General features: G+C 42.3%; 1 protein-coding gene and 1 pseudogene across 1 annotated transcript; both read right to left on the bottom strand.

Annotated features, from left to right (window-relative positions):
* Positions 1-5,905: 5,905 nt before the first annotated feature.
* Positions 5,906-9,059, bottom strand: LOC108697285 (annotated as a pseudogene).
* Positions 9,060-11,381: 2,322 nt separating this feature from the next.
* LOC108697877 (anionic trypsin) lies at positions 11,382-22,782 on the bottom strand. Its single transcript, XM_041570659.1, has 4 exons — positions 22,728-22,782; positions 14,483-14,645; positions 12,251-12,563; positions 11,382-12,101 (listed from the first exon to the last, which is right to left on the bottom strand). Exons 1-4 carry the CDS (start codon positions 22,780-22,782, stop codon positions 11,958-11,960), a joined length of 675 nt encoding a protein of 224 aa, XP_041426593.1. The 3' UTR covers positions 11,382-11,957.
* Positions 22,783-27,650: the final 4,868 nt, after the last annotated feature.

The following is a 27,650-nucleotide window of genomic DNA, read 5'->3' as shown; positions in this document are numbered from 1 at the left end:
TGCTGAGTGATCACCAAGAAGGAGTAGGATGGGTCTGAAGATCACATGAGTAGGATGGTGAGGAACGATGAATGGAAAGTTATAGGATGGGGCTGATGATCAGGTCTAGATGGGATGGAAGGGAATGATGACCAAGAAGGAATATAATGGGCCTGACAAATAGAAAATCAGTATGGTAGCTGTGGGAAGAGGCAATAGAGACGGCCTATAGCTTCTTAATCTCGATAAGAGACAGACTCATGCAATATAAGGTTCTCCATCAAGTTTACATAACCCCTCAAACTAAAAAAATTGGGAAAAGCCAAAAACTTCCAGGTGCCAATTTTATCCACGTCATCTGGTCCTGCCCCCCGGTGCAGTTTTTCTAGACCAAAGTAATGGAGACCCAAGCCACTGAACTGGGCCCACCACAGATAGTCAACGTATGAAACAAAAGGGGCACCAGAAAATTTAACAAAGTGTGGGGCCTGGTGCATCCCAGACTCCCTGGAACACATATGATCTACATTTATTTGCTTTATATCCTCATCTCCACACAGACACTGATAATTGTTGTTAACAACAACTGCTATAGGCATGACACTGTATCTGCACCAACATCATTTCTAATTATTATAACCAATCACAACTGAAAAATGTCTATTATTTTCTGTTTTGGGTTGTTTTGTTTGGTGTTGTTAAAACAATAACATTTACCTTTAAAAAAAAGAAAATAAGTATAGTGGGGAATGATGAAGGACAGAGCTGATGAAAAGGACTCAACAGAAAAGAATGGGAAGCAGAAAGGAGCAGAAGATGGATGAGTAGAATGGTGGGGAATGATGAACTGGAAGGACTGGCTCGGGGCTGATTGGACTAAATAGGAATAAGATGATGGGGGTGTAAAAAGCTGGAAGAAGTAGAACAAGCAAAATCAGGATGTTGGTAGTAACAAAGAAGTAGTACAGCCGGTATGATCACCTGATTGGGTAGGGCCATGGAAATGATTGACCAAGAATGAGTAGAATCAGGTTGATGATGACCAGATAAGAGAAGGACAAAGCTGATGATCACAACAGAGTTGGCTGTTGATGAATGTTGACCACAAAGGAGAAAAATTAGGACTAATTATTGTAGTGACTGATAAGAGTAGGATAGGGAAGATGAAGAAAACAAGAACGGTGTTGGTGAGTGATGACCAAGGAGTAAGAACAAGGCTGGACAAGTAGGATGGTGGCAATAGATGACCACGCAGAAGAACAAGATTGATAATCAGAAAAGAAGGTTGGTGAGAAACGATAAATGAAAAGGTATAGTATGGGGCAGAAGATCAGGACTGAGTATGGGATGGAGGAGGCACTGATGTTCAAGGCTAATAGATTGGCGGCAATGTATAAAAGTAGCGCTTCCCACATGTGACTCCCTGGCACAGAATAATTGGCCCCGGAGCTGGAAGCCTGGTTGGCTGCATTGCTGGATATTAATTAAAAGGAGGGATTCTATGGGCATGAGGTTGCACAAGGCTCTCCCTGGGGCAGATGTGATGGCAGATACATTAGCCAGTTGCAAGAAAGGTGAGGCTGCTGGTAGTAAGCTGCACTTAGCAGTTAATAAATGTGTGTGTGTGTCTGTGTGCACATACGGTTTACTTGCTGGAAAACTCACAACCCACAACCCGGTAAATCACCAATAAAGGGGAACTCCACACAATGAATTAAAAGCAACTTCCCTGTATCCAATAATTCCCACTGGGGTCACATTTATGTGTAATTGTCATTGCTATTGAAAGCAGTGTCTGTCTCATTATAACCTCTGGTTCTGACTCCTGAAACAATGTAAGATAAGCTACTTTGTTTCCAGAGTCAAAAAGGCAGTGTTTGAGGCACAGGTATAGAGCGTGGATTTTTACCAGGAGCCATCACTTTCCTTTATACACGAGGCCCAGGTGCAACTTCCAGTGACGTCTCTTGTACTTTCTCTCACTTCTCACTTTCTGGTTTGTGTAATGGCCACAAATGTCTCTGTAGTGCCGGGAGAAACCCCAAATCTGCCGGCTGAGTGGAAATGTCAGCAGTTCCTGGCAGAGTTGTGCAAGATCAGTGGGATGAGCAGCCGCAGGGTCTGGGGTTGTGAGCAGGGCCGCCATCAGGGGGGGACAGGGGGGACAAGCATACTGGGCCCGGGCATGAAGGGGGGCCCGGCAGCGCTGCATTTTTTGAAGATCCGGGCCCCCCTTACGAGCGCCCGAGCTGTACGTCCTCCCTCTGCGTTGCCGAATGCGGAAATGCCGAAAAGCTGAAGCCGATGCGCCGTAAAGACTCCAAGTCACGGAAAAAGCCAAAGTCCCGAAGCGCCGAAAAGACCCAAAGTCATGAAAACAGCTGAAGCCGAAGTCCTGATGCGGCGCAAAGATCCGAAGTCACGAAAGGAGGTGAAGTTGAAGTACTGAAGCCAATTCTACTGAACACCAGTTTGTGTATTTTTTTTTTTTAATCCCCTGGCCACCAATGTATTATTTTAATATTCTATAGGCCCCTGCCACCAATTTTTTTTTAACTTGTTAGGGGCCCCTTACCACCAATGTTTTGTTTTTTTTTAAAAAAAATTTTTTGGGGCCCCAATTTTTTTTAACTTGTAAGGGGGCCCCTGCCACTTTTTTTTTTCAAAAAACTTTTTTTTTTTTAATTTTTTTTGGGGCCCCAATTTGTTTTTAACTTATAAGGGGCCCCCTGCCACCAATGTTTTTTTTTTTTCATTTTTTTTTTTACATTTTTTTTTGTTGGGGCCCCAAGTTTTTTTTAACTTATAAGGGGGCCCCTACCACCAATGTTTTTTTTAACAAAACATTTTTTTTTACATTTTTTTTTTTGGGGCCCCAATTTTTTATAAGGGGGCCCTGACCATCAATAGCTTTTTATGACTTGTGTGGGGGGGGTTACTTTTTTAGCGCTGATGTCTGTGTGGTCTTTTAACTGCGATGTGGAGTGGGCGGCATATGGGGTGGAGCTTGGTCGTCAGTGTGGGCGGGGCCCGGGGGACCCAAAAATTTTGTTGTACGGGGCCCCGTGATTTCTAATGGCGGCCCTGGTTGTGAGAGTAACTTTTGCACAAGTCTCTACAGAGAGATCAGGGTGTTGCTTTAAGAAACGTCAGACGGCTGCAATTCATTCCCATGGGTCGGAATCTTTATCTGAATCCAGGGCCAGCGGGTGCAGGAGCTTTAGACACAACAGGGCTGGTTTATGACACAGGGCAAAGTGCAAGGAAAACCAGGTGCAAAGTATCACAATTCACATTCCTCTGCTGATTCTAGGGACACAAAGATTTGCACCTGGTTATACATGAGGTGCTGGCACCCACCCTGCATAGGGCACCCATCCCCCCCCTGCCCCTTATGCTGCCCCTAAAGAGCAAGAGCAAATAGGAGCAACTAATGGTGCAAAACACACCGGGAGTCCTGTTCTTTCCAGCTGCTCAATTCAAGCATTAAGGACCCGCAAGCACTACATCCCTGTATAAAAACTGCGCCACAATTGTGGGTCTCTGCAATGCACTTTGTATACTATAGGCAATGTATACTACTTTGTATACTAATGGCTGCCCCCATGGCTACACAAGCTGCTGTGTAGCCATGGGGGCAGCCATTCAAGCACAGGATACACAGTAGATAACAGATAAGTACTACTATAGTTTATATAAACAAGCTGCTGTGTAGCCATGGGGGCAGCCATTCAAGCACAGGATACACAGTAGATAACAGATAAGTACTACTATAGTTTATATAAACAAGCTGCTGTGTAGCCATGGGGGCAGCCATTCAAGCACAGGATACACAGTAGATAACAGATTAGTACTACTATAGTTTATATAAACAAGCTGCTGTGTAGCCATGGGGGCAGCCATTCAAGCACAGGATACACAGTAGATAACAGATAAGTACTACTATAGTTTATATAAACAAGCTGCTGTGTAACCATGGGGGCAGCCATTGAAGCACAGGATACACAGTAGATAACAGATTAGTACTACTATAGTTTATATAAAAAAGCTGCTGTGTAGCCATGGGGCAGCCATTCAAGCACAGGATACACAGTAGATAACAGATAAGTACTACTATAGTTTATATAAACAAGCTGCTGTGTAGCCATGGGGGCAGCCATTCAAGCACAGGATACACAGTAGATAACAGATAAGTACTACTATAGTTTATATAAACAAGCTGCTGTGTAGCCATGGGGGCAGCCATTCAAGCACAGGATACACAGTAGATAACAGATAAGTACTACTATAGTTTATATAAACAAGCTGCTGTGTAGCCATGGGGGCAGCCATTCAAGCACAGGAGACACAGTAGATAACAGATAAGTACTACTATAGTTTATATAAACAAGCTGCTGTGTAGCCATGGGGCAGCCATTCAAGCACAGAATACACTGTAGATAACAGATAAGTACTACTATAGTTTATATAAACAAGCTGCTGTGTAGCCATGGGGGCAGCCATTCAAGCACAGGATACACAGTAGATATCAGATAAGTACTGAAGAATCCCATTGTATAGCACAGAGATTATCTTTATCTGTGTCATTTCTCCTTTTTCAGCTTTTAAGAATTACACTTGATTTCATAAAGCAAAACAAAAGAAAACAAATTTGTGTGCAGTTCCCCTGTCAGTCCCAGGGATCCCCAGGGGGCAGGGCCCGACAGGTAAATTGTCTCCAATGAAAACCCAGGGCTGATAGAGCAGGAATAGACGCATTCGGTTTTTTCCAATGGGGCTGTACTCACACAGGCGCGTGTAGGCGCAGAACGCAGGAAAAATGCAGCTTGTTGCCTCTCAACCTGCGTTCGGCGCCTACACGTGCCTGTGTGAGTACAGCCCCATTGGAAAAAACCGAATGCGTCTATTCCTGCGCTCCCCTGCGGCTGAACGCAGAAAAACGGAACGCAGGTAAAAACGCTCGTCAGTAAGAGCCCTTTGTAAAGGTTATAAACAATTATAATTAATGATACCAATGAGACAATTCTTTCGCACAGAGACCTGGGTTCCAGCTGCAGCCCCTTTAGCAATAAACAAATTACCACTAGAGGTCAGTATATCCAAAATGTGTTTTACTACTTTGTGCCTATGGAATGACACATGCACCCTCTGCTGGCAGCTTTATGTACTGCAATCTTTCACTTTTGCGGTACAATTTGTTATGGAAAGAGCAAGTATCACCCCCAGGGGAATGTGTTGGGTAAATAGGAAACCTTTATCCATCAGCTTCTGATAAATCACAGTGTCCCTGTCTAATCAGATTTAAAAAAAAAAAACAAATTCCTTGAATATGAATGTTCTGAAACTATTTCAAAAATAGATTTATTTCGCTTTTTATAGGAGAAATATTTATGACATTATTGCAGTTATTCATTGTTTATTAATTATTATTATTAGTTAATAATTATTATTATTACAGTTAATTATTTGGCCACCAACACGGGGTGAAAGGAGTACAACTCCCAGCATCCTAAAGAGAGAGACTGAACTCTTGTTCATTTCCAGGGGCAGAAACGAAAGACGATTGATTCAGAACGACCCAACTGCTCCATTGCAGTAACCAATGGCAACCGCGGATGTAATCAATGAAATCAGTATCTGATCTGCGCCTGTGTTTCTAAACCTGCCCCTTCCCAGATGTCCATTATTTATAGAACCTTTATAGAACCTACAGCAGCTCAATCCTGTGACTGAAGGGCAAGAAAGTAGTTTTGCTTTGCCTTAGGTTTTGCTGTGGCACCATTGAGCACTTCATCACCTTCACCTGGACCTTCAGTTCAAGCTTCCCACCAGCTCATTTTCTTTGGTATTTTTCCTAGAAAGGGGTGACTTCAGAGTGCGCAGATCATGTGAGACCACAGACAGGGCAGAAGTTTAAGGGGACCCCCTACTTGTTGGGGAGAGCCTGGTAGCAGCTTTGGCAGGAACAGATGTGGTCGCACTCCAGGAAGACTTCCAGGACTTTTCCTTGCTGAGACAGATGGAGCAGGGGTTCTGCACTTGCTCCTCGTTCTGCGGCTCCTGCTGGGCCCTCTGTCGGGCCCTTGACTCCTTAAAGGATAAGTAAACCTTTTAAATAAGTCAATGTAAAATGGATGAGGGGGCTATTCTAAGCACTTTTATCATTTACATTCATTATTTTTTTTTTCTATTCCAAGATATTAAGGGATACATGTGCTGTTAATATGAATGAATTTTGTTACAACAGCGCCACCTGCTGGTCAGTTTCCCACCAGTCTGACCACCAAGTAGTCAAGGAAGTTGTCAGGAGAAAGAAAGAGGCTGATGTTCTTCTGCTTAGGAAAGATGTGAGAAAGGTTTCTAATTTTATTCCTAAGCAGAAGAACATCAGCCTCTTTCTCCTGAACAACATCCGTCCTTGGGCGGCTGCAGTTTGATGGTTTTGTTGTCCAGAACTAACTCCCCGACACCTGTGATTGTTGCCCCGATTTTCAGCATTTCCTCTGTCTCCTGCACCCCCTTGGGCCGCTCCCCGGCCAAGAACATTGGACAAGGACTGGACCAAGTGGTGGAACTTCTCATAAATCGTCTCCAGATCCACAGCTTCCAAAGGCCGGAGAACCTCACCGACACCCCCAATTCCCTGGGATCTTCAGATGCCAGGTCAAAGGGGACAGGTGTTGCTCCTCTGGGGGATGATTTTCTCATGGTCGTTCCTGAATGCGATTAATAAGCACATGATATCAGGGGAAGTAAAGTCTAAAATAGAATAAGGCTAGAAATGCTGTATTTTGTATAATAAACATAAACATGAACTTACTGCACCACAAGTCTAATCAAACAAATGATTTATGCTTTCAAAGTTGGCTACAGGGGGTCACCATCTTGTAACTTTGTTATATATCTTTGCAAGACCAAGACTGTGCACATGCTCAGTGTGGTCTGGGCTGCTTAGGGATCATCATAAATCATCAAAAGAGCACAAGTCAAATAATATCTGTTTTTGAAGAGTCAGAAGAAGAAGGCAAATAATTCAAAAACTATAAAAAAAATAATGAAGACCAATTGAAAAGTTGCTTATATAACATACTAAAAGCAGGTGTGACATGGAGCTGCCCAGTCTCTGTACGTGGGAATGGACAATAAATAACAGGGTTCTGTACGTATCACTCCTGCTGCTGCTGCAACTGCTGTCTCCATGGCAACTTTCTAAAGTTACTGATGTGACTTCAAATTTCAGACGTTTGGTTACCATAGAAATAGTGCGCAGCCGATAAATATGGCAATTTCCCAGCATCCGGGTGTCATTTAAATTAATTCGGTTCCGGTACCAGTTATGTTGAAATATATATATATGTTGTCTACACACTAACGAGCTCAATAATGGGGAGAGAAGTAATGACAACACAAACCTACTAGCGGTTCAAGGGTTGAATTCAATGACTTGTGGGGGTTATACTGCTCACTAGTGGTGCTTGTGAAAGGAAGAGGCCCCTGTGTAACCTGACATTGGCTCATGGGGCCCCTGTGTAACCTGACATTGGCTCATTGGGCCCCTGTGTAACCTGGTAGTGGCTCATGGGGCCCCTGTGTAACCTGACATTGGCTCATGGGGCCCCTGTGTAACCTGACATTGGCTCATGGGGCCCCTGTGTAACCTGACATTGGCTCATTGGGCCCCTGTGTAACCTGACATTGGCTCATTGGGCCCCTGTGTAACCTGATATTGGCTCTTTGGGCCCCTGTGTAACCTGGTAGTGGCTCATGGGGCCCCTGTGTAACCTGATATTGGCTATTGGGGCCCCTGTGTAACCTGACATTAGCTCATTGGGCCCCTGTGTAACCTGATAGTGGCTCATGGGGCCCCTGTGTAACCTGACATGACATGTGATGAGTAGTAAACTCTGTATCATTACTGGCCTTGAGCTGCTCCAGTCCATGGTGAGTAGTATACAAAGTATCTTCCCTGCTCCAAGTATGTATAATACACAAAGTACCTTTCTTTCTTTGGATCTCTATTCCTATCTGAAACCTACAGAAAGTCCCTTGAGGGTTAATTTGTGGTTTTTAATGCAAACGTTAAACAAATGAAGACCAACTGCAAAGTTGCAGGGAGTATTTCCTTCTGTAACAGACGGGTGCATTTAAGGTGACCTTCCCCGGAGGTGCAGCATACGGCAAATTGCATCAGGGCTGTGGCCCCGGGATGTCAGTAGGTTGTGAATATTTCATGTCTGGAATTTCCCCCTCCTTGAGCTCGGGGTATAGGCAGGGACTATGGGTGTCTGCAGAATGAGTGGAGGGGGAGGCAAAGTCATCAAGCAAAACCAACCTGTTATACTCGACTAAATCTGTATAGAATAAGTAGGAGACACATTTGTAGGAAATCAATTTAGTACTGAAAACATAACCCAGACATGTCAGTATAATTACTATAGAAAATGGATAAGAAGCATAATAAACTCAGAGAAGTTTAATCACTTATAAAAATAGATTATTTAGACCCCAGACATGTCAGTATAATAAACTCAGAGGAGTTAGTATAATCACTATATAAAATAAATCATTTAGACCCCAGACATGCCAGTATAATAAATTTAGAGGAGTTAGTATAATCACAAAATAAAATAGATCATTTAGACCCCAGACATGTCAGTATAATAAACTCAGAGGAGTTAGTATAATCACTATATAAAATAGATCATTTAGACCCCAGACATGCCAGTATAATAAACTCAGAGGAGTTAGTATAATCACTATATAAAATAGATCATTTAGACCCCAGACATGCCAGTATAATAAACTCAGAGGAGTTAGTATAATCACTATATAAAATAGATCATTTAGACCCCAGACATGCCAGTATAATAAACTCAGAGGAGTTCTCTAATAAAAGTCAACTTCCCACAAATGCCACCTTGGCTCATTGTCCATCTCTTTCTTCTGTTGTAGACCGATCCAAGTCAACTATTGTTGCAGCGGGTCAGGTACCCATGGGTTACCCGCAAAAACTGTTTGGCCTGGAACCCTGCCTGCCCCTCTCACCTAAACATCACACCAATCAAATGGTCCTCAACCATCCTCTTCATCCACTCAGGGCTTTTCCTCCCCAGCCAATCACCTTCCTTCTCCTCATTTACCTGTGGCACGTGCCTCTGTTCCCTTCCCCCAGTTCCAGGCCTGGATGTGAGCACTTAGCTCTGATGATGTTACAAGGGATTGTATGTAATGTGCCTGAGTGGGGGTGTTACACATGATGGGCCTGGGGCTGCTAAATCAGCTGGACTGGTACCTGCTCAGGTGCTTTAAAGGGGGTTGTTCACCTTTGAGTTAACTGTTAGTATGATGTAGAGAGGGATATTCTGAGACAATTTGCAATTGGTTTTAATTTTTTGTGGTTTTTGACTTATTTCTAGTGATGGGCGAATTTGCGCCGTTTCGATTCGCCGAAAAATTCGCGAATTTCGCGCGAAATTCGCGAAACGGCGAAAAATTCGCGAAACGGCACCGGCGTCAAAAACGACGTTTTTGACGCCGGCGCCCGTTTGTGACGCTGGCGACCGTTTTTTCGACGCCGGCGCCCGTTTTTTGCGCCGGCGTCCGTTTTACGAAAAAAAATTTTTGACGCCGGCGAATTTTTTGACGCCGGCGAATTTTTTGACGTGAATTTTCGCTGGCGATTCGCGAATTTATTCGCTGGCGGCGAAACGCGCACATTCGCCGCGAATTCGCGCCTGGCGAATAAATTCGCCCATCACTACTTATTTCGTGTTTTATTCAGCAGCTCTCCAGTTTGCAATTTCAGCCATCTGGTTGTTAGCGTCCTAATTCCCCTAGCAACCATGCATTGATTCGAATAAGAGACTGGAATAGGAGAATATGAATAGGAGAAACCTAAATATAAATATTAATGAAAAGTAGTAATAACAATACATTGTAGACTTAGAGAGCATTTTTTTTCTAGATGGGGTCAGTGACCCCCCATTTGAAAGCTGGAAAGAGTCAGGAGAAGAAGAAGGCAAATACTTAAAAAAAAAAAACTATAAAAAATAAATAATGAAGATCAATTGAAAAGTTGCTTAGAATAGGCTATTCTATAATATACTAAAAGACAACCTTAAGGTGGACCACCTCTTTAAAGGCTAACATATATGGAGAGCCTTCCAACGTTTCCCCATTAGTGATGGGCGAATAAATTTGCCAATTTGCATCAAATTTCCACATTTCGGGGCATTAAAATTATTCGGACACCCATTGACTTAAATGCATTTGGACAAAATAGGCGCGCGTCTAATTGTTGCGGGCATCAAAATTGACGCGTAAGTGAAACTTTTCGCAAGTAGGACAAATTCGCTCATCACTAGTCTGAATACAAACTAGGCAGTTGTGTGAACAGCATACAAAGTATATTAGTATAATAGAGAGCTCCCAACCTTTTTTTTTTTACCCCTGAGCCACATTCAAATGTAAGTGATGAACAAATAAACTTAAAAAAAATTGTAGAAGAACGAAAAATGAGCGAAATGCGTTGAAGGCAATAGATGGCAAAAATTTTTTATGCAAGACAATTTTTACGCAACTTTTTTCTCCCTCCAGATGCATTAAAGTCAATGAGAGTTTTTCCTATGGCAACTTTTTTGTCTCTGTGACATTTTTTATCTTGGCAACTTTTTTGTTGTGGCAAATTTTTGCCACAGTGTAGCGAAAAGATTCGCTCATCACTAGTAAAAAAAAACAGGTGCAGAGCAACGAAAAGTTCCTGGGGACAGAAATGATGGGCTGTGATTGGCTATTGGTAGCCCCTATGTGGACTGGCAGCTACAGGGGGTTCTGTTTGGCAGTGCACCTGGTTTTTATACAACCAAAATTTGCCTCCAAGCCAGGAATTCAAAAATAAGCTCCTGCTTTGAGGCCACTGGGAGCAACATCCAAGGGGTTGGAGATAAACATGTTCCTCATGAGCCACTGGTTGGGGACCACTGCTATATTATATTAGTACAACAACTGAAACCTCTAGGCACCATCTCTACTGAAAGGAGAAATGCTGAATTTTATATACTGTACCTACTGTACCAGCCCAGAGGTTCAGCAACCCTATAACAGTTATGATTCACGTTGCCCCAAGGAGATCCCCATCTTGGACCTTGTTAGGCATCTTTAGTGTGTCATTGGCTCTGCACATGCTCAGTAGGCTCTGAGCTAACCTTAGGAGTCATTGGAAATCATTAGAAATAAAATTCTACCACTGGGGCTCATTTATAAAGATTGGCCCCTGGGTAGTAACCCATGGCAACCAATCAAATGCTTGCATTCATTTAACCAGCAGCTGGCCCATCTAGTGGCCCACAAGTTATCCAGGCAGGCAGAATCCAATTAAGAAACCATTTATTCTCTATCCAATATCAGAAACATTTGCATTCTCAGGTTTATTGAGTTGCTCTAGAGAAAGACAGGTCTGCAGAGAAGGGAACAGAAAGATCAGAGGCAGGACAGCCCCTAAATCATTCACACATTTGGGCTAAAGAGATAGGAATAAAGGTAATGAAATACTTATTTGAGAAATAATCTTCTTCCCTGTGTTTATTGGCTTTATCACTCCAATCTCAAGGGGAAATATACCCCAATATTAACATTTGTCTAATAGTTATGTGTAACTGTCATTGTGTCTGTCTGTCCCTTTCTACAGTCTGACCGTAGAAAGGGACAGACAGATACATTTTTCGGCGGCAATGATTGAAGCACCATGTTCTGGTTTCTTGAGTACATACGGACAGACAAACAGAACAAGTCATCCCAGCACAATTGGCAAATACACAGTTACAGCACATTCAGTATTTGCAGGTAGGGTTAATGTATTCCTGGTGGGCGCAGTTTCCCAGTCCCGTTTTCGGCTGCACCTTTGGCCGAGGCTGGTGGGGACCACGATTTAGGGCACAAGACAACTAGGAGGCGAGAAACTGAATTTGCTTGAGGTTCTCTTAAACGATTGTCCTGTAGATCCATCTCTGGAAGTTGGCCACTGCCGTATATACACCGGGGTATTTGGGGTTTGCACAGCTGTGACCCCAGGATACAATTCCATAGACTTTCCCATCGCACACCAGGGGCCCCCCAGAGTCTCCCTACAAAAGAACAACAGGGAAACCACAGTATTGATTAAAGGACATCAGGGGTTAATCTTCCACTGGGTTCCTAAAGTAGTGGTGTTATTATAAGGGGTGCAGGGAATGTGACTGGCACTAGGGCCCAGGGTCCCTAGTATAAAACCCACCTGACAGGCATCTTTTCCTCCAGCCGTGAAGCCGGCACAGATCATGTTGCTTGTGATGTGTCCAGCGTAGGAGGCGGAGCTGTTACATTTTCTCATGGGCACTATGGGTAGTTTTACACTTCTCAGGGTATCCGAGGGCCTCCCTCCAATGGTGCTGGTGAATCCCCAGCCGGAAACTTGGCACAAACGACCTTCAGCCGGAGCTACCCCCTGCAGGGGCAATGGCACTACAGACACAAAGGCGTTGTACAATGCTGGGCGATTTAGCTGCAAGACAGGGCAGGACTCGGATAGGATCTGTGCAGCCACTGGGACAGAATGTTCTGTTATACAGATAGCTAGAATCTCAGCTGCCATAAAGCAGGACAGGACTGCTGCTTACAATGGGGATCAGATAGGATCTGTAAAGCCACTGGGACAGAATGTTCTGTTATACAGATAGCTAGAATCTCAGCTGCCATAAAGCAGGACAGGACTGCTGCTTACAATGGGGATCAGATAGGATCTGTGCAGCCACTGGGACAGAATGTTCTGTTATACAGATAGCTAGAATCTCAGCTGCCATAAAGCAGGACAGGACTGCTGCTTACAATGGGGATCAGATAGGATCTGTGCAGCCACTGGGACAGAATGTTCTGTTATACAGATAGCTAGAATCTCAGCTGCCATAAAGCAGGACAGGACTGCTGCTTACAATGGGGATCAGATAGGATCTGTAAAGCCACTGGGACAGAATGTTCTGTTATACAGATAGCTAGAATCTCAGCTGCCATAAAGCAGGACAGGACTGCTGCTTACAATGGGGATCAGATAGGATCTGTGCAGCCACTGGGACAGAATGTTCTGTTATACAGATAGCTAGAATCTCAGCTGCCATAAAGCAGGACAGGACTGCTGCTTACAATGGGGATCAGATAGGATCTGTGCAGCCACTGGGACAGAATGCTCTGTTATACAGATAGCTAGAATCTCAGCTGCCATAAAGCAGGACAGGACTGCTGCTTACAATGGGGATCAGATAGGATCTGTGCAGCCACTGGGACAGAATGTTCTGTTATACAGATAGCTAGAATCTCAGCTGCCATAAAGCAGGACAGGACTGCTGCTTACAATGGGGATCAGATAGGATCTGTGCAGCCACTGGGACAGAATGTTCTGTTATACAGATAGCTAGAATCTCAGCTGCCATAAAGCAGGACAGGACTGCTGCTTACAATGGGGATCAGATAGGATCTGTAAAGCCACTGGGACAGAATGTTCTGTTATACAGATAGCTAGAATCTCAGCTGCCATAAAGCAGGACAGGACTGCTGCTTACAATGGGGATCAGATAGGATCTGTGCAGCCACTGGGACAGAATGCTCTGTTATACAGATAGCTAGAATCTCAGCTGCCATAAAGCAGGACAGGACTGCTGCTTACAATGGGGATCAGATAGGATCTGTGCAGCCACTGGGACAGAATGTTCTGTTATACAGATAGCTAGAATCTCAGCTGCCATAAAGCAGGACAGGACTGTTGCTTACAATGGGGATCAGATAGGATCTGTGCAGCCACTGGGACAGAATGTTCTGTTATACAGATAGCTAGAATCTCAGCTGCCATAAAGCAGGACAGGACTGCTGCTTACAATGGGGATCAGATAGGATCTGTGCAGCCACTGGGACAGAATGCTCTGTTATACAGATAGCTAGAATCTCAGCTGCCATAAAGCAGGACAGGACTGCTGCTTACAATGGGGATCAGATAGGATCTGTGCAGCCACTGGGACAGAATGTTCTGTTATACAGATAGCTAGAATCTCAGCTGCCATAAAGCAGGACAGGACTGCTGCTTACAATGGGGATCAGATAGGATCTGTGCAGCCACTGGGACAGAATGTTCTGTTATACAGATAGAATCTCAGCCATAAACTGTGCACTCACCTTTATCATCATTATATCAGCATTCTTGGAAGTTGAACTATAATCTGGATGCTGTACCATCCGAACTGGGCGGAAGATCTGCTCAGTGCCCTCAAAGACTGACAGTGAATATTCACCAGCGACAATGAACATCTGGTTCTGTCTGTGGGGTGAATCAATCAACACAGAATTGTAATATAGTGTTGCCCAGAATACAAGTGCAAGGCCACTCAGGGGGATCTACTAATAGGGGTTCCTAATGGGGGTAATACAAATGGGTTTCAATAGATTTACAGCTGATAATAATTTAGAATCTTATGTTTCTTACTCAGTTTTGCAGTGGGCGGCTGTAAGGACCCAGAATCTGCTGACCAGGGAACCCCCGCAGAAGTGAATGCTGGAGCTTCTCTTCAGAGACACCAGGTACCGGGCGGAATATGGGGATAAAATGTAGCCTCCGATGATGCGCTCCCTGGGGTCCTGCCCCTCAGCTACAAAACACAGAAGGTCAACAAGGAATTGGGTCTTGGTGGGGGAACAGGAAAGCTCGGCTCTAGCTTGAAAAACAAATATAAATAAATGAGTTATTACCCATGATTAATGAACTCCCATAGCAGCCCAACAGTATCTCACTGTCTGCACAACCCCTTCGATCCTCTTCTTTTGACTCACTTTACTCATCTCCACCATCTTCATCCTAATTTCTCTTTGTCTGTAATAGCCATCACTGCTTCTAATGAGCTTGTTCCTGCAATGTCCTGAAGCTCAGTTCCCAAACACCCCCAGCCTTGGCACACAACTCAAATCAGAACTATCCATATGTTGTCATGTTCATATCAGACCGCTGGTCCATCCAGAGATACAAATATTTTCTTATCTCCTGTAACACCAGCATTGGTTTGGCCAAACAAGCCAACTCTGTTTCACTACCTCCACCTCTTCTCACCAAAGCTTTTTACTACCAATATCCCACTGACCTCTGCTCATGATGTTGCTGAGCAAACCCAACCTTTCAGAAAGGACTTGGCTCAGCATGATCCCCCCTATACCTTCACCTCCACCCCTAAACCCTCACCAATCTGCTTTCTTTCTCCCCTGTTTTTGGAAAATAAAGTCTAAAAGATCTGGTTTCCTTCCATGTCTATCCCATTCCTTCCAAACTTCTCCGCAATCCCAGCTCATGACTAATCAAAGCTCTAAGCCAATAATTCCCCTTGACTGGACTCTTCCTCTTCAAATGAAAACATGGACTTTTTTCTCCACACTAATTCAACCCTCTCCTGACCCTTCTCTTTTCTTTCCTCTATCTTTACATTACATGAGTAGCTAAAATATAACCAACTGATCTGCTTTCTCTCTGATTACACTTTGTTTGTCTCCCTTCAGTAGGTATTTTGCCCACATAATCTCTAATCCAACCCACCAAAGACCTGGTATCTTCATTAAGTCAAAAACCATTTCCCCATAGAACTACTTCTTTATATCTCAGCAGCTTTTGAGTTAATCATCTTCTCCTCCTCCAGTCCCTCCATTCTCTTGGCCTTCAGAGCTCTGTCCAGTCCTGGCTTTGCTCTTACCTTTCTAATTTCTCTTTCTGGGTCTGCTATGATGAAGCCTGATCTTCTCCCTTACCTCTCTTTGTTGGGTCCCATATCTAGTCCTCATATTAGTCTTTCTGTTTATTTCCTCACATGGGGAGCCAACCAGTTCATATGGTTTCCAGTACCCTCTATAAACTGATAAATGTGCCTGCACCCAATCTCTTATCTTGGGTCTCTTCTCATTTTAATTAAAGGGGAAGTAAAGTGTAAAATAGAATAAGGCTAGAAATGCTGTATTTTGTACACTAACCATAAACATGAACTTACTGCACCACAAGGCTAATCAAACAAATTATTTATATTTTTAAAGTTGGCCACAGGGGGTCACCATCTTGTAACTTTGTTATACATCTTTGCAAGACTAAGACCTTGCACATGCTCAGTGTGGTCTGGGCTTCAGTTGGGAGGTTAAGCTTAGAGGTCATCATAAATTATCAAAACAGCACAATTCAAATAATATCTGCAATAGAAGCAGATGCAACAAGACTGATTAATAATCAGAATATACAGACTGCACTGGGTCTGTGGATCCAAATCTGTACACAGTCACCAGCTGCTCTACAGGGAAACAAACAAAGCTGCTCAAGGTCAGGGAAGTAAGGTGGGGGCTCCCCCTGCTGTTTGAAAGTATGATCATTTCCTGCAGAGCAGTTAGGGACCATCTGAAGTTTCCTTTCCACAGCAGTCAAAGCAAGAAAAACGAAGGGGGAATTTCTCTGCATACAGTCAGGTTTCTTATAAAAACATTTTTTAATTAAAGTATATTGGAGATAGATTTCTTTTTCATTAAAGAAAGTAAAAATGGGATTTTATTTTTTTGTCTTTACATGCCCTTTAAATCCATTAAACATGTCTGCCCTACTCACTGTACCCCCAAAATATGATAATAATCCCCTGATTATCATGTGACGGGGGGGAAGCAGTCAGACCCCCATGTGCTGAGAAACACGTTCCCTCAGGGCAGGACAAAAACAGTTATTACAAGCTATGCCCTTGGAATTTACCTAAAAAGGAGAAATAAAAATAACATGACATTGGGGTGACAATGGGACACAAGAACTGATCTCCCCTCTAAGAAATTCCTATATTTACTCCTTTGGGGGGGTCCTGTAGTATTTCATACCCTTTGTTTTGTTTCCTTTGAGAGCAACGATGGATGAACAAGAATGCAATTGCTGATTGGATCTCCCAGAGCTGCTCCCAGAACTCTCTGCAGTCCAATTCATTTACCTTTTTTTATGATGCCGTCGCCCTACGGATTCCTGGAAATAGACATGAGGGAACTGGAGCAAAACCCTCTGATTTTCCAGGAATTCCGAAAACACTGTACAGGAGAAGTGATGTCTCATTCCATAAGTCATTTATAGAGCTGGGCCAGGCAGGTACAAACAGAACCACCAATATTATATGTCATAGAGTGAATTGGAACAAACACAGGTGCACCAGGGACCAGGTACTGCTGAATTTGGAATTGTTACCAGGAATGCAGTTGCTTTTCATTATCCTACAATTATCATTATCCTACAATCACACTAAAAGAACATTTTAAGGTGGGCCTCCTGTGCGGAGTTATTGACATTGCCACAGGCTTGGCCCTAAAGAAAGATACTCAGTTGGTCCAGTTCCAGACAACAGTTGGCTCAAGAATAATTGGGGTTGGGCAGAGGGGAGGCTGAGCGGAAGGTAAGGCATTGCCTTTTGCTCTTCTGGGATCAGATTCACTCAGTTTGGGATTAATGTATAAAAAAACCTCTATATCACTGGAAGAAGAAAGGTGAGGTTGTTTATTGCTAGGGATGTAGCGAACGTCGGAAAAAAAGTTCGCGAACATATTCGCGAACTTGCGCAAAAACGCGAGCGGTTCGCGAACGGTTCGCGAACCCCATAGACTTCAATGGGAAGGCGAACTTTAACATCTAGAAAAGACATTTCTGGCCAGAAAAATGATTTTAAAGTTGTTTAAAGGGTGCAACGACCTGGACAGTGGCATGCCAGAGGGGGATCAAGGGCAAAAATGTATCTGAAAAATCTGCCTGTGTGTGCTTGGAAGAGATAGTGTAGGGGGAGAGCTGTTAGTGATTTCAGGGACAGATGATAGTAAGTTTGCTGGCTAGTAATCTGCTTGATACTGCTCTGTATTGGAGGGACAGAAGTCTGCAGGGATTTGAGGGACATTTTAGCTTAGGTAGCTTTGCTGGCTAGTAATCTACTGTTCTCTTTAAACAACTGCCATACGTTGACCTTGTAGGCATTGTTTGCCCAGTTTTTTTGGACGCAGCCACTGAAGCACAGTTGCCAGAAAAAATATGCCATATAAATGCTGAAAATAGTCATTTTTCGCCATACGTTGACCTTGTAGACATTGTTTGCCCAGTTTTTTTGGTTGCAGCCACTGAAGCACAGTTGCCAGAAAAAATATGCCACATAAATGCTGAAAATAGTCATTTTTTGCCAAAAAAAGTGACTCCGGTGTTTTTTCTGGAGACGGTAATATTATGGATATTTAGACAGAATGGGAACAAGGTCACACAGCTCGATGGCGGGTTGAAGAAAACAGTGTGCAAATAATGCCTACAAGGCCAACGTATACACTACTACAGCGGTGGATACGGATTACGTAAAATATATGAATGCTGCTTGAAAAAAGTGACTCCGGTGTTTTTTCTGGAGACGGTAATATTATGGATATTTAGACAGAATGGGAACAAGGTCACACAGCTCGATGGCGGGTTGAAGAAAACAGTGTGCAAATAATGCCTACAAGGCCAACGTATACACTACTACAGCGGTGGATACGGATTACGTAAAATATATTATGGCTGCTTGAAAAAAGTGACTCCGGTGTTTTTTCTGGAGACGGTAATATTATGGATATTTAGACAGAATGTGAACAAGGTCACACAGCTCGATGGCGGGTTGAAGAAAACAGTGTGCAAATAATGCCTACAGGGCAAATAATGCCTAAAAGGTCAACTTATACACTACTACAGCGGTAGTAAAATAAAAAAAGTAAAATAAAAAAAAATGAATATTAAAAAAAAAAAATTAAAGTTGGTGCTGCTGAACTACTAGGAGCAGCAGATTAGCACACCAGTCCCACTCCCCAACACTGCTAGACTAATAGCACTGGGCTCTTATAGTAGTAGTAGTAGTAGTAGTAAAACAACAAAAAAATAAATAAAAGCAGTCCTTACAAGGACTACTGTTATTGCAGCAGTCAGCAGATGAGATCAGAAGCAGGACAGCTGCCCACTGCAGCTACATACAGAGCACTGCAGTAGAAGGTAGATTACTAGCCAGCAAAGCTACCTAAGCTAAAATGTCCCTCAAACCCCTGCAGACTTCTGTCCCTCCAATAACAGAGCAGTATCAAAACGATTACTAGCCAGCAAACTTTCAACTGTCCCTGAAATCACTAACAGGCAGCAGCTCTCTCCCTACACTATCTCTTCAGCACACACAGGCAGAGTGAAAAAACGCTGCAGGGCTTCGGTTTTTATAGGGAAGGGGAGTGGTCCAGGGGAGAGCTTCCTGATTGGCTGCCATGTACCTGCTGGTCTGGGGTGAGAGGGCAAAAAAAAGCGCCAACAATGGCGAACCCAAATGGCGAACGTCGCGCGACGTTCGCGAACTTCCGGCGAGCGCGAACACCCGATGTTCGCGCGAACAAGTTCGCCGGCGAACAGTTCGCGACATCTCTATTTATTGCCCAAGCCCATTGCTAACTAACAATTGTACACATTCCTGATAACCCAACCAGAAATAATGCTGTATTAGATCTACTGACCTCAGATAAGTAGAGTCCATAAAAATATACAATATTTTGGCGACTCATTATTAACTCAGAACTTTTGAGGACAAGACATGAGTTGGCTTACTTGCAAGAGATCTGGAAACACTAGAAATCTGGGTGGCAAAGTGGCTGATAAGATTCACAATCAATGAATGTAAGTCATGCACGTGGGAATTTAAAATATGCAGCCACTTAATCGGATTAAGATGGTGGAATCTTTGATGGAGAAGAACCTGGGGGCACTTGAGGATAATAAACTTGGCTGTAGTAAACAATGGCAGTCACCAGCAGGAAGGGATTCACTGGAGGAGGAGTTATTCTTCCCCTTTACAATGGGTTGGTAAAGGGAACTATATATAAATATATAAGGGATATGATCACTATATATAAATATATAAGGGGATATGATCTCTATAATTAAATATATAAGGGGGATATGATCACTATATATAAATATATAAGGGGGATATGATCACTATATATAAATATATAAGGGGGATATGATCACTATATATAAATATAAAGGGGATATGATCACTATATATAAATAAGAAGGGGATATGATCACTATATATAATATGTATAGGGGATATGATCACTTACCTATATAAATATATAAGGATATATGATCACTATATATAATATATAGGGGATATGATTTTAAGGGGGATAATGATCCCTATATATAAATATATCAGGGGATATGATCACCTCTATATAAATATATAGGGGATCTGATCACTATATATAATATATAAGCGGGATATGTCTATATAATAATATATAAGGATATTTATAATTATAAGGGGATATGATTCATATAATATAAATATATTAAGGGATATGATCACTATATATAAATATATAAGGGGGATATGGATCACTATATATAAATATATAAGGGGATTGATCACTACTAATTATCACTATATTAATATATAAGGGGATATGATCTCTATATATAATATATAAGGGGGATATGATCACTATATATAAATATATAAGGGGATATGATCACTATATTATAATATATAAGGGATATGATCACTATATATAAATATATAAGGGGATATGATCACTATATATAATATTAAGGGATATGATCACTATATATAAATATATAAGGGGGATATGATCACTATATATAAATATAAAGGGATATGATCACTATATATAAATATATAAGGGGATATGATCAACTATATATAAATATATAAGGGGATATGATCACTATATATAAATATATAAGGGGGATATGATCACTATATATAAATATATAAGGGGATATGATCACTATATATAAATATATAAGGGGATATGATCACTATATATAATATATAAGGGATATGATCACTATATATAAATTATATAAGGGGATATGATCACTATATATAAATATATAAGGGGGATATGATCACTATATATAAATATATAAGGGGATATGATCACTATATATAAATATATAAGGGGATCATGATCACTATATATAAATATATAAGGGGATATGATCACTATATATAAATATATAAGGGATATGATCACTTATATAAATATATAAGGGGGATATGATCACTATATATAAAATATAAGGGGATATGATCCACCTATATATAAATATATAAGGGGGATTATGATCACTATATATAAATATATAAGGGGATATGATCACTATATATAAATATATAAGGGACCATACAATATGCTATTTGGTCCTATGCTGTATTACTCAATATCTAGTGTCCCTTGCAGGTCGCTTTTGTTTCCCCATTCAGAGTGTGAGCTCCTCCAGTTGGGGAAACAATTTTCAGGTGAAATACCTTTTTAAAGTGAAAATTCGCCTGGAAATAAAACATCTTGTAATCGGAGCAGCACTTTCTCCTTGACTCTGAGTATTTGCCTTTTCTGTTACGCTTCTTTCTAGCGTGAAATTGAAACTACTTTTTGGTTGCTGGGGGGTCAGTGACTCCGTGTGAATTGCCCGACCGTATTGAAAGACTCCTGGGCTGGTTTGTTTGTGGGTACAATAGTAACGGGCACAATGCCCAAAAGTGCCATGAATGCTGTGGGTTTAACATTCTATAGACAAGGGAAGAAGCCAGAGATTTATTCTTATAGAGAGATGTCTGGCCCATGGTAATTAAGGGGTTAATAGCTTTTCATTACAGCCGAGGCCTGAAATTGGGGCAAGAAGCTGCATTTCCTGGTCTCCAGGATGTAATCGACATCCTATTGATTAAGGATTATTATAGTGTCAGGGCTTCTGATTGGCTTATTTCCTAGAAATCAATGTTCCTATGGGATACAGTCTCTCTATATTACACGGTGGATATTACACATTATGCACTCGGCTAATTAATAACTCGTCTGCTCGTTAGGTGATTAGGGAAGAAGTGATCAGAGCAATGGAACCAGACGTCACAGTCCATGAAATAAAATCGATAAGGTGTATTTTTCCCCATTTGCTACAGAGAAGCGCTAAAATCCCAAAAAAATCTCTAAAGAGGTTGTTCACTTTTAAATAAATTATTAGTACAATGTAGAGAGTGATATTCTGAGACAATTTGTAATTGGTTTTCCTTTTTTATTATTTGTGTTTTTTTCCAGGCATCTGGTTGCTAGGGTCCAAACTCCCCTAGCAACCATGCACTGATTTGAATAAGAGACTGGAATATGAATAGGAGAGGCCTGAATAGAAAGATGAGGAATAAAAAGTAGCAATAACAATACATTTGTAGCCTTAGATGGCATTTGTTTTTTTAGATGGGGTCAGTGACCCCCATATGAAAGCTGAAAAGGGTGAGAAGCAATAGGTAAATAGTTAAACAAAACTATTAAAAAAATAAATTGAAAAATTGCTTAGAATGAGCCATTCTATAATATATTAACAGTTGACTTGAAGGTGAACCATCCCTTTAAAATCCGAAAATCACAGAATATTTTTGATGGTATGTTGGAAAGTTACTGAGAATTCAGGAGTGTTTCCATATTTTTTTGGGGGGGGGAGAAGTTCCCCTTTAATACAGCTGTAATCCTCTATCTCTAACTTACCCGGGGGATATCCAGGACTACCAGGGCATGCCGGGAGTTGTAGCTGGATGGAACTCCCAGCAAATGAATATTCCGACCTCCGGGAATCACAACAAGATCCCATTTCCCCCATTGATATGAATAAAACTTACCGATTATCGCCGTGAGGTGTAGAGTGAGAAGGAGCAGCAGTTTGGGAAGAGTCATGGTAGTGCTCGTGGGACAGCACCTAGTGAGCTAGCACTCAGCCGGGAGACTTACCTGCCCCGGGGCTGTCTCTTTCAGTTGCCATAGTGATGACATGGACCAATAGAATAGTCTATTTATTCGCTCAGGTACCTGAGGACAGCGACTCCTCTCAGCTTTCTTACTGGATCTGATACCCTGAGACAGTGTGAGCTACGGGGTCATCCCTCCTGCCCTTGGCACAGAACATGTTCACTTGATATGCCAACCGGCCCGCTGCACCCACCTTGGGCAAAGCAAGAGGTTCTGCTTTATCCTGTGTTTGCTTTCAAGTAAATTTATATTAACCCTTCTATCCCTTACACAGTACAGTATGAGGGTATATCTTATTGTGTGCCCAGAACATTCCTTCTCTGTATATTTGTATTTATACATATGGGAGGAGGAGGTGCCATATTGATTCCCTTAGACAGTACAGTATGAGGGTTTAGCTTATTGTGTGCCCAGAACATTCCTTCTCTGTATATTTGTATTTATACATATGGGAGGAGGAGGTGCCATATTGATTCCCTGACAGTACAGTATGAGGGTATAGCTTATTGTGTGCCCAGAACATTCCTTCTCTGTATATTTGTATTTATACATATGGGAGGAGGGAGGTGCCATATTGATTCCCTTAGACAGTACAGTATGAGGGTATAGCTTATTGTGTGCCCAGAACATTCCTTCTCTGTATATTTGTATTTATACATATGGGAGGAGGGAGGTGCCATATTGATTCCCTTAGACAGTACAGTATGAGGGTATAGCTTATTGTGTGCCCAGAACATTCCTTCTCTGTATATTTGTATTTATACATATGGGAGGAGGAGGTGCCATATTGATTCCCTTAGACAGTACAGTATGAGGGTATAGCTTATTGTGTGCCCAGAACATTCCTTCTCTGTATATTTGTATTTATACATATGGGAGGAGGAGGTGCCATATTGATTCCCTTAGACAGTACAGTATGAGAGTATAGCTTATTGTATGCCCAGAACATTCCTTCTCTGTATATTTGTATTTATACATATGGGAGGAGGAGGTGCCATATTGATTCCCTTAGACAGTACAGTATGAGGGTATAGCTTATTGTGTGCCCATAACATTCCTTCTCTGTATATTTGTATTTATACATATGGGAGGAGGAGGTGCCATATTGATTCCCTTAGACAGTACAGTATGAGGGTATAGCTTATTGTGTGCCCAGAACATTCCTTCTCTGTATATTTGTATTTATACATATGGGAGGAGGAGGTGCCATATTGATTCCCTTAGACAGTACAGTATGAGGGTATAGCTTATTGTGTGCCCAGAACATTCCTTCTCTGTATATTTGTATTTATACATATGGGAGGAGGAGGTGCCATATTGATTCCCTTAGACAGTACAGTATGAGGGTATAGCTTATTGTGTGTCCAGAACATTCCTTCTCTGTATATTTGTATTTATACATAAGGGAGGAGGAGGTGCCATATTGATTCCCTTAGACAGTACAGTATGAGGGTATAGCTTATTGTGTGCCCAGAACATTCCAACTAAAATGGCAAAAGTGAATCTGCACAGCTTGGTGTATAGGGTTTTTAGAGGAGAAGAATGTGTATAATCTCCTGTTTCCTCCCACACCCCAAATGTGCACAGGTAAGTTCATTAGCTTTTCAGTAAATTGATCATAGTGTATGTAAATGTGATGTTAATGTTAATGAGGCATCTTAGATTGTAAGCTCACTGGGACAGGGACTGATGGGAAAATGATAGGGACCTTATATTGAAAGCTCACGGGGCAACGACTAATGGGAATGTAATAGGGACCATAAAGTGTAAGCTCACTGGGGCATGAGCAGGAGGCGCCAGTGTTTCCAGGCGGAGCCAATAAATCTGCTCTTGGCCAAATATTTCCTCAGTATCTGCGGGGGATCCTGGGGGACATTCCATAAGATCAATATATTAATAGAAGGGCAGATATTTAATATAAAAGTGCAACTCCCATAGCAACGTATATATCTGTGTACCCCACCAGCACTCCCTGCCCCCCCCCAACAGCTGTGGGTGCTGCCCCCCCATACTTTCCCCACTGGTCACTAAACCGTCATTTGAAGCTGAGGCTCATGAGGGAGATGAATAATGTGTCCTCCCATCTGATGACACTCTCTGATGTCACTGTCTGATGTCACTGTCTGATGTCACGCTCTTATGTCACTCTCTGATGTCACTGTCTGATGTCACTGTCTGATGTCACGCTCTTATGTCACTCTCTGATGTCACGCTCTGATGTCACTCTCATGTTGTCATGCTCTGATGTCACTCTCTGATGTCACGCTCTTATGTCACTCTCTGATGTCGCTCTGTGATGTCACGCTCTTATGTCGCTCTCTGATGTCACGCTCTGATGTCACTCTATGATGTCAGAGAGTAAAAAGCCTATGGCTTTAACCTTTTGCACTGACGACTCCCATGTTTTAATGGGGTACATGCGGGGGGAGGAGGAAATATATATATATATATATATCATATATGTCACATGGTATACAGTACAATGATATAATGCACCAATAGGCATCACTGGGGCTCAAGGAATGGGGGTGTGGGGGGGTATGTGTAATTATATCTCTCCTGCCCTTGTGCTCCCCCTGTACATTACTCCCCTCCCCCCAGGCTTGGTAAATCACTGTCAGGCTCTGGGCTGTTCTAGGGGCTCACAAATAAATGTGCGGCTAATGTGCAGGGGGGTCGGTGAGTAAACGGGGTCAGGCTCAGGGTGAGCACATTCATCTGCTGATGTCTCCCTTGTTGTTAGCAGGGGCTGCTGGGAAATGTATTCACTGCCATTGGCCACCTGTAAAGCTGAATGTGCTGCACAGTTATTGGTCCATTTGCTGCAGCCCCTTGGCTTTTGTTCCTACGTCTGGCAGAAAGTTCTGGTAATTGTTTAACAAAAAAGTAAAGTTAGAAGATATTGAAAAACAAAGTATTAGCTGGTACTTATGGGCCCATCGAATGGCAGGTGGAGAAATTCCAAATAAAATTCTCATTCCCCCCTCTCTTGGTAGGGAATCCCATAACCTGACTGTCCTTACAGTAAAGAACCCCTTCCTATGCTGATGGTGAGATCTCCTTTCCTCCCCACCAATGAATCACTCATTCCCCTCTCTTGGTAGGGAATCCCATAACCTGACTGCCCTTACAGTAAAGAACCCCTTCCTATGCTGATGGTGAGATCTCCTTTCCTCCCCACCAATGAATCACTAATTCCCCCTCTCTTGGTAGGGAATCCCATAACCTGACTGTCCTTACAGTAAAGAACCCCTTCCTATGCTGATGGTGAGATCTCCTTTCCTCCCCACCAATGAATCACTCATTCCCCTCTCTTGGTAGGGAATCCCATAACCTGACTGCCCTTACAGTAAAGAACCCCTTCCTATGCTGATGGTGAAATCTCCTTTCCTCCCCACCAATGAATCCCGCAGGTCAAAGGGAGGCAGCATCGCTAGAGTAATGAGTACAATATCGCTCTCTGCACAAGCTGAATTTTTAGGTTAAAACCCAGAAATTTGTCTCTTAAAGTTACAAGAAGCGGCTTTTTCCACATCCATTGGGACTTAATTAAGTGCCATATTTATTGTATACGGGGGACCTGGGGTTGAAAAGCTTTAATGATTATTAGGGATGCACCGAATCCACTATTTGGGATTCGGCCGAATCCCAGAATCCTTGGTGAAAGATTCGGCCGAATATCAAACCGAATCCTAATTTGCATATGCAAATTAGGGGCAGGAAAGGAAAAAGTGGGGGAAAATCTTCTTTTGTGACGAAAAGTCACGTGATTTCACTACCCTCCCATATGCAAATTAGGGAGCACCTTGCACCCGTATTTATGGCTACTTGTTTTTTCAGGGTGCTGGTCTTTGTCCTCCTGTGGCTCCGCTACACAGATTATATTTTCTTCTCCTCCCCAGAGGACATACAAAGAATTCATTAGGACCCTCAATGGCAATAACGTCAATATTTTCCTCCCATCAGAAATCTCGCCCAAACCTGCTTCATTTTAAGATTTGTAATGGAGGGTTCATTTATGTACCAAATGGATAATAAGTGGGGTGGATTATGGTTTCCATGACTCACATTTGGACTGTGGATGTGAGATGTTTTGATCATTTATGACAATCCCTAAGAAGCCCAGATCACATTGAGCATGTGCACAGTCTTGGTCTTGCAAAGATGTATAACAAAGTTACAAGATGGTGACCCCCTGTGGCCAACTTTGAAAGCATAAATCATTTGTTTGATTAGACTTGTGGTGCAGTAAGTTCATGTTTATGTTTAGTATACAAAATACAGCATTTCTAGTCTTATTCTATTTTACACTTTACTTCACCTTTAAAGGAAAAGGAAAGCTACAGAGGCATTTTATTGCCAATAGATTAGCCACAATAGTGCAAGATAGAATGCTATATTTATTCTGTAGAATGTTTTACCAAACCTGAGTAAACAGCTCTAGAAGCTCTGTTTGTTTAGGATAGCAGCTGCCGTATTAGCTTGGTGTGACATCTCTCCCTGCTTATTCATAGCTCTGGGCTCAGATTACAGCAGAGAGGAGAGGAGGAGGAGAGAGGAGCAAACTGAGCATGCTCAAGCCCTAGCCCTGGAGGTTTAAGCTGAAAACAGTTAGTCTGATACAGAAGCCCATGAGTACACAATAGAAGGAAAGAAATGTGCTGTTTCTTTTGACAGAGGACTCAGAGCAACATTACTTTGAGGGGTTACTGGTGTATTTATATAGACCTTTCTGATAAGGCTTACTTAATGTTAGTAATAACATCTCCTTTAAGTACAGACGATGGGATGACATT

Source organism: Xenopus laevis, chromosome 7S, assembly GCF_017654675.1.
Source record: "Xenopus laevis strain J_2021 chromosome 7S, Xenopus_laevis_v10.1, whole genome shotgun sequence".
NCBI classification, from domain to species: domain Eukaryota; kingdom Metazoa; phylum Chordata; class Amphibia; order Anura; family Pipidae; genus Xenopus; species Xenopus laevis.
This window is presented reverse-complemented; position numbering and strand designations above follow the sequence as displayed.